The sequence below is a fragment of the Olea europaea genome, unplaced genomic scaffold (assembly GCF_002742605.1).
Source record: "Olea europaea var. sylvestris unplaced genomic scaffold, O_europaea_v1 scaffold454, whole genome shotgun sequence".
In the NCBI taxonomy this organism is placed as follows: Eukaryota; Viridiplantae; Streptophyta; class Magnoliopsida; order Lamiales; family Oleaceae; genus Olea; species Olea europaea.
This window is the reverse complement of record NW_019262848.1, coordinates 391,733-392,731: the sequence shown is the minus strand read 5'-3', so window position 1 is coordinate 392,731 and position 999 is coordinate 391,733. Positions and strand designations below refer to the sequence as shown.

The 999-nt window shown below is 32.2% G+C and overlaps 1 protein-coding gene across 1 annotated transcript in view; it reads right to left on the bottom strand.

The window, feature by feature from the left end:
• Positions 1-611, bottom strand: part of LOC111388102 (pleiotropic drug resistance protein 1-like) — an 18,628-nt gene extending 18,017 nt beyond the window's left edge. Inside the window, exon 1 of the mRNA XM_023012762.1 lies at positions 48-611. Coding sequence (XP_022868530.1) covers positions 48-311 — 264 coding nt within the window. The 5' untranslated portion in view covers positions 312-611. The remainder of the gene's footprint in view (positions 1-47) is intronic.
• Positions 612-999: the final 388 nt, after the last annotated feature.

The window sequence follows — 999 nt, the reverse complement described above, 5'->3', positions numbered from 1 at the left end:
AAGAACTTCTCATTGTCTTCATCCACAACATTAACCAGCCTATCCACCAAATTTCTTTTATCTTGAAATCCAAGATTTTGAATATCAACTTCATTTGCACCCTTTGATCCGAAAATAAGCCCTTTTCTTAAACGATCGAAGGTGGGAAGTTTTTCAAGAGCAGCCCATTTAAGAGCTTCTTCATCATCTTCTTCCCGCGAAGAACGCGAAAAAACTTCGATTCCAGTATTTCTCCATATTGATGAACTGTTTGCTCTCAAACTTCCCACTCTTAAGCTACTACTAGCTTTATAAATATCCCCAGCATCCATTTTTATGCAGTCAGTACAAACTTCACTGTATTATTCCAAGAAAACTGCTAAATTTTGTGGGGGAAAAAAAGAAAGAAACTTGATCTCCAAAAAAAAAGAAAAAAAGAAAATGCAAATGGAATACAGATTATTTCTCCCTGTAACTTCTTTTTTTTCCAAAGGAACACAATTTTGAACTCAAAATTTAATTTTATGAAACGCGTTTGTGATTCAAGGAGGGAGGGAGAGAAAGAAAGAAAGAAAAATAATGCAAGTGTTTCTGGCAAACATGAAACAACTACAATTTATAATTCTGCAACCAGGCTTTGAGGTTTCAACCAAGAAGTTTCTCTAAAGAAATTTTATGCCACCTTCTTTGACCATTCATGACCAATAATTGAACAGAAAATAATAATATTTTGACATTTCAAATTTTTTTTTTTTTTAAATCCCAAATATCTAATTTGCTTTATGGCACGAGCAGCCGCCGCATACTGTTACTATTATTAGATATTCTCTAGAAAATATAATTATAAGTTATAAGATCTATTTTGACCCACTCAAGTACATTGTCAAAATCTAGACGGTTAGAAAATAGACATACTCATGCGTCATTGAATTTACTGATTCCATAATCTTTGATTCACATGTTAATTAAACTCTGGCACTTGTTTGATTTCGCTAAAATGTAAATTTAAATCAACTTTAA